Here is a 7,143-nt window from a genome sequence, read left to right on the forward strand (position 1 = left end):
AAGTGGGATGAGATTATTTCCCCTCTCTTAACAACTGTGTTAGAGTCTTTGTAACCTTAAATGCCTTCCACTATCTGTTTAAGGCCTTTCGCTTCACCCAGCTTCCTGAGATGGCCATGGGCTCTCCTCCCCCTTTACCGCCTCGTAATGGACCCCCTCCTGGGACCTCCTTAAGACGGTATGTCTGAGTCGGTCTCACACACACATACATACACACACACATTCCGGCAGACACAAGCATACACACACTGTCTGTAGCATCTCGAAGCCCATCAAACAGTCCACATTTTCACATTCAAATTCATGTTTAGGGACTAGATATTCACCAGGTACTGTGCTGTGGCCAGGGTCATTTAAGGCCTTGTTTAAATTTGAATATTGAACTAGTGCATTGAGAGATGGCAAGAATGTTAATAAGGTACTGTGTTTTCCACATAGAGTGTCTGCCATCTAGTGGTACTGGCCAAGTATTTCAGTAACTCTACGTTTATGTCCAATCTTTGTCCAACTTAGTTCCACTTCTGACTTGGGGCCTAAGGCAAGGAGCTCAGCGACATCTGTCACTGAAATGCAGAGTCAACATAACGACAACCCATATGGGCCAACAACTAGAGCAGCACTTCCATCTATCACTGCAGAGCAGCCTGTGTCCAACTACTCAGGTAAGCATATGAGTAAAAAATAATAGTAATTTACTTTATTTGTATAATACCTTTCATACAGGAACTGCAGCACAAAGTGCTTTACAATAAAGCAAAAAGACACAGAATGAACATAAAAGAAGGGATAAAATGCCATAATGGAAAATTGGAATGGAAAATAAAACCCACTGAATAGTTATAATAATATGAAGACTGGTACCCATATGTGCAGCATTCACATACATCAACAGCATCAGAAACGCTTCAGCAGCATCAAAGGGTCTCTGTTTTCTTCTACTTTTCCTACATCAGTGGTGGTGATTTTATTTTGCAGGGACAAAACTCAGAAAGTATTTAACCTCAACTTCACTCCCTACCATTTGGCTCCTAGGCCCCTGAAGTTACGAATAAACACAAAAAAAACGACTTTTCCCAACGGACTCACTAGAGGTTTAGACTTTGAAACCCAAAATTCAAAAGAAACCCACAGTGTGCTTTGCTTCCATGCCAGCATACATTTTTCAAGAATAGTAATAAATACATCCCCTGAAGTACAATCACCAGTGGAAGAATGTGACAGCCTCTCTTCTTTTCTCTGTAGGAAACCCAATAACAGCCGTCTATGCCATCCCAGCCACCAGGCCCGGCTACTCAGAATACTTTGTCTCCACACCAACCACCTCCTACCACAGTCCCTCCTGGATGTCCTACCCACCTGAGCCTGAGGATGTGCCGCCACAGTGGGCAGACTCTGTAAGGAAGCCTATTTTGTTTGCTTAGGAAGCAGCCAATCCTACTAAACAATAAATAGATATAATAACTGAAAGAGGAGAAATGTATAGAGGTAGAGTAACATGACCAGATGTCTTGATTAAACTAGCACGGTTCGTATTTGTCCCCGTGGACCAAAAAATCTTTGTCCGAATAATTAAACCTCAGAAAATAAACTACTCACTATTGTGAAATGTCTTGCAGAAATAGAAAGTAGAAGAGCATGTACAGGTTAAAAAAAGTGCTCTTAACAGAAAAGATGTTCTCTGTTTCTCTCCCTTGCGTGTTAGTGTCGTAAGATTAGACTCAATCAGTGAGAATTATTATTGTAGACTCACAGAAAGTCTCGTAGGGTGTTATTGAAATACCACACCCTTACCTCCTGGTTGTCAGGATATATTTCTCATAACTTCTGGTCACCCCATGGAGCCAAAAAGTGTGCTACATCACTGCAACAGCCAGGGCTAAAAAGGAATAATTACTCTGAAAAATCAGTAGGGAAATATATCTGTCATGGGTAGGTGAGATTGCCTTTCTGTATTTAAACATTGCAGTAGTTGCAGACCATCCCACCATGGCACTGACACAAGTCTGTTTGTGCTCATGTTCCTATCCACCCTCGAACAGGACTGGCCCTCGTTAAATAACAGTCCTCCTACCATCTCCTCTGTTTTTCATTAAAATAAGACGGGTTCAGGTCAGATCTGTTATACATCCATGTGTCCCTCCCTCCCCTCCCATGCACAGGAGTCTCCTTGTGTGTCTGTTTTGCATGTTTCAACCAGATGCCTTCACACAGTGTCATTTAGAAACCATTTGCTGAATTTAAGGCTGGCGTTGAGTGGACACAACAAAATACCGGGGTAGTTGAGCTCATTTCCTAAAAAATAAACCTCTTTTGCTTTTTTGTTTTTGATTTTAATTTAAATCTGACACTTGAAGATTTTGTATCAACATTCACAAGTAGTTCATTTTGGAGTTCAAACACTGTTTGAACCAAAGTCCATTTCAGCATTATACACTCACACAGTAGATCTCCACGCTCATTACTTCCCTGTAATTTTTCTCATTTATAAGGATTTTTCCCAGATACAATTGTTTATATTTTCATTTATCACACATTTAAATCTTTCTAAAATAGTGGTGCAAGAAAAGAAGTTCACTCAGCAAAATAAAAAATTGGTCGCATATACTGTATCCTTCTAATTATCTACTTGGCAGCCTTCATTTTGGTGGGTAGTAATGTTGCGAAGTGGCTTTATTACTGACTTCACGTCTTCCCTGTCTTCCAGGTTCCCCTGCCTGGGTATGTAGAGGCTTTGGCTTTTCCTCATCCTCGCTACCCACAGGGGAGCCCCACCAGGTTGCCCCTGCAGTACAACCAGGCACTGGAGCAGCCACCCACTTCCCCTAGCCCAGTATCCCAGCAAAGGCTGACTCAGGTGGTGAAGGACATGGACAGCATGCCCCTGAGCAGCCTCTCCACCTCTGCACTCGTGCAGGCTATCCGGCTGGAGGTGGCAAAGCTGGCGAAGAAGCAGAACGACGTGTTTGAGTTTTAATTTTGGTTTTAATTCTCCCCTCTTGTATGCAGAAGATGGTTAACTGTGCATTGGTCTTCAACAGAGGTACACAAAGGCGGTGCTCCTTCAGTTTTTTGATGTTTGTACTGTAAAATTAACCACTGATTGATTTTTGTCCACACACCCTTGGTGTATTCCAGCTCCTGAATTTCTTTTTTTTATTTTTCGAAAAAAATGCCATCCTCTATTGATGATGTCCCAAGTAACTACATGCATCTCTTCTTTGTAGATATGTCAATAGGATACACTTAATATGGAGAATATAATTATTTCCAGGTTCAGACATTTCTTTGTGAATCAGAATCAATTGAAAAGAGGGAAAAAGCATTATTGTCTGTACTGAGAAGACCAAATACCAAGTACAAACAGTACACAGTATATATGAGCATGTACAGTATTCAGACATCATCTATCTCATCTCCTTTTATAGACCGTTCTGCCTCAACAAGGCCTCATCACTGGCAGCCGTACCACATCAATCTACCACAAATCCTCCACTTTATTTTCATATCAGATACCAACACCATAACAGTCCTGTTAATTAACAAATGCATTCAACTGAGTATATGTGGATCTGCCTTTTTAGTTGAACCCAATTGAAACGTGAAATCTTAAGTTGCATCTGTGATGATGTAATAACAAGATGGAGATTTTTGCATTTATATATCTTTATCTCTCATATATTAGTTTGGGTGTGCACAAGGTACATTGACTTGATTGACATGGCGTGAAAACTTCAAAACATGAACTTTCAGAAACCCAAATGAAACAGTTGAGTTATTTCATATTTGCACAGAGTAGCAGTTTTATAAGTAGCCCAGTGGTGTGAGGATGCACAGAGGATTCAATGCACATTCTACTCCAAAACCTTTGTCACAAAACAATTCTCTTTGCTCTTGTTAAGTTAAACTATAAACAAGGTTAGCATTGCTTGTTTACTGGCCTTACGACATCTTAATGGTCTCAATGGGTGCATTTCATGAATGAAGACAAAGTTCATGTAAACTACTGACCTAATGAGAGGTCTTACATCAGTACTCCTGTTCTAAGAAGTTTTAAGTGCACAAACCATTGTGTAACATTGTGAATGTCTGCCTAAGCGTCGACTCATTGTACAGTACAGTACTTGTCATTGTTCAGTGTGAACACAGTGTGGAGCACTAATGCACCCTGGAATCATCCAGTTTGTGAGGTGCAAAGTTTGACTATGCTGAGGTAGACATTTACCTTAAAAAGCAAATTGTTTATTGCAAATTTGTTTAAAAACTGCTTCTTCACATTAGGCATCAACATCAATTATGTTTTAAATCATCTACATAGAGCATTAAAATGCAAGAAGCGGTCAAATTAGATGAAACAAAAGACTGCACACATAAATAAAAGCCAATGAGCCTTCCGATAGCTACTGAAATGAAGGAAACTCGTGCTTGCTAGTATTATTCCAGCAGCGACAAAAGCGAGGGAGGTCAACTCTTTAATTAGGGGAAGATCGGGACATTCATGATCCAATTAAGCTTTTTTTGATGACATGATTCAATTAATATCTTGAAGCTGCACATTTGTTTTTTTATCTCAATCACTTAATTGGCCGTCTTAATCAGCTTTGTCACCCTATTTTATTTTGTCTGTTTTTAAAGTCAGACTAAAGCCGCCATACCAGGGCAGTGCACAAAACATATATAAACTATTCAATGAAACGAAACGTCGTCGAGTCATCGAGGACTCGTATTTCACCGTGGCATAAAATCCTTCAATTGTTTAAGGTGAATACTTAATGCAGGATTGCTGGCCTGGGAATGGAAAGTCGGACCGACTGCAGATGAGTACCTGTAAGCCTATAGCAAGGGTGCTGTAATGTGTTTGCATAAACATTGAGATGCTATAGATTGCCTACTTTTACTATATTATTGAAAACCAACATGGAATGCTTTGCTGATTGGTAAAGTCCATGCTGTCATAAGATAGATGGCAGTTGTGACATAAGAAAGACAACTATGAGTGAAAATGCCTTTATATCATTTCCTTTCATAGGACAGTATTGTTATTGCAGCAATCCTGGATGAATTTAGCCTTTTTGCATTATGTTTTTGTAACAAACCCTCGCCCTCTTCCAAGAAATGTTCTTTTATACTCATGCCTGTTGATGCATACGTAGGTATAAGGAAATACTGTTTGTCTTAAACTCAACAAGAACTTTGTTGTTGCTTGTTTTCCCAATATTCCTTTTACCCATTATTCAGAGGAGCACTTAATGTCTTAAGAACTGTACTTAATACAGTTAAACCATTTTTGTGTATACCAGAAGTGAACACCTTTCCACATTCTCATGCTGGATAACTGAGAATACTTGGCGATATTAAATAAAAGGGTTTTATTTGGTTTATTGGTTTAGAAAAATGTATCTATTCCATCAAATGATACATAAAGTGAGCTAAACCTGTGAAAATCTATGTCTTTTTGTCTTCCTGGCAGGTTTCTCATTTCCTTTTTTCATGTGCTTGATCTTGTTATATTTGATGTTACTCCAAGATTGATTTGAAAGTGAGACAAATGGAGAATGAAAGAAATATTAGCCTACATGATTGAAATTAAATAAAAGATTTTATTAGAAGAATCGATCATTAATCTGTGTCTTCAATACCTCTTTTACTTTCTGCGTGACATTTTTTCTGATGAGCAATACCAATAGAATTGAAACGATTGCTGTACTGATGCTCCCCTTCCATAGTCTTCTCTGGTATTTCAGTTAGCCACTTTTATCATTTTGGAACAAATTAGTAGTGGAGGTGATTATTATTGTCTTCTATTTACACCACTCTTCCCTTGCTCCATGAGGCAGAGTAATGGTTGATGGTGAAGGGATACAGAGGTTGGTAGTTGTGTCCCGTTAAATGACCTGCTGTCAGCCATGATGCCAGAGCTTTAATTGAGAAATAAATATCATTATTAGATAAAATGACATGGATAAATACCTTAAAAGCTCGACTTTGTGCAGATTATTTGATCTAAATCTGAAACTAACCAGCCAGCCTCCAGGGGAATTTCATTTAACATAAAATCAAATGATATATGTATAGATAACTGATTTTACGTGTGACCGACATGTGTTGCCAACACCAGTGCCAGAATCGGATTGCCCCATCTTTGTTTGTCTTTTATCCGTGTCTGTGTATAAATCTGTAGTTCAGCATTTTCCCACCAGGGCTCAGCCTAAACCCAGCAAACAAACGTCCCCCCTCAGTGAGAGAAGCATATTGTTATCTAAATGGTAAATAAGTCAGAACTCTTTCTCCCTCTCTTCCAGAGAGAGAGAGGGAGCTGTGCATTCAGCTTGCAGTGTTCACGGTTTGATGGCATTCTTTCAGAGAGTTGTTGATTCTGTTGTGTGTATTTGTTAAGCTTAAGTTTGGCGTGGTGCTGTATCAAAATGCATTATATTGAATGGTGTTTGGAGAATGGTACACAAAAATATTACACCAGAGGTAGACAGTGAGGGATGAGGGAAGTAATAATTAGCAATGTTTGATTGTTCTACTGTAAACACTGTCAACAACCTGGCATTGCTGCTGTCATGATCTCTAAATGCACACAGTTTGCTGTTATCTAATCAAAAAGAAAGTTGTTTGACATTGTTACACTCATGAAATGTGGCTTCATCTGTCACTTATCTTGTTGCCATTTCTAATCATAATTATTATTCACTCTCAAATCAGGTCTGTGTTGAAACACATCAGGAGTTTATCAATGTCATGTGCAATGTTGTCAAGGCAATAATACATTACAGCATTTCTTTCTATAGTTTACACTGCTGCACTTGTGTAGACACTTTTATCTTTGTGCTCCGTTAATCTCTGTGTGTTCTTCTTTCTCAGATAGAGTGTACAAAGCCACAGCCTAATGTGATCTGACTCTTGAGTGCCTATAATCTCTAATAAAGGATAATTAAGTATACAGCCTTCTCTTGTGCAGCACAGGCATTAGCTAATTACCACAATGGTCAGTGCAAGGACAGGTCAAGGAAAACACACTTGCAAATGAGTGAACAGAATCTGACACTGAAAGTGATGTTTCCACTCGCTGCACTTTCACATCATACCCTTAAATGATCCAATGACAACGGATATGCCAAATGATAACATTAAACTCTT

The 7,143-nt window shown here is 39.1% G+C and overlaps 1 protein-coding gene across 2 annotated transcripts in view; it reads left to right on the forward strand.

The window, feature by feature from the left end:
- Positions 1-5,609, forward strand: part of kiaa1549lb (KIAA1549-like b) — a 59,246-nt gene extending 53,637 nt beyond the window's left edge. For both annotated transcript variants that reach the window (XM_031846139.1, XM_031846140.1), the window contains 4 exons: positions 84-178; positions 514-662; positions 1,243-1,394; positions 2,705-5,609. In XM_031846139.1, the coding sequence (XP_031701999.1) occupies positions 84-178; positions 514-662; positions 1,243-1,394; positions 2,705-2,974 (666 nt within the window). In that variant the 3' untranslated portion in view covers positions 2,975-5,609. The remainder of the gene's footprint in view (positions 1-83; positions 179-513; positions 663-1,242; positions 1,395-2,704) is intronic.
- Positions 5,610-7,143: the final 1,534 nt, after the last annotated feature.

This window comes from Anarrhichthys ocellatus, unplaced genomic scaffold, assembly GCF_004355925.1.
Source record: "Anarrhichthys ocellatus isolate YVR2014 unplaced genomic scaffold, GSC_Weel_1.0 scaffold6, whole genome shotgun sequence".
In the NCBI taxonomy this organism is placed as follows: Eukaryota; Metazoa; Chordata; class Actinopteri; order Perciformes; family Anarhichadidae; genus Anarrhichthys; species Anarrhichthys ocellatus.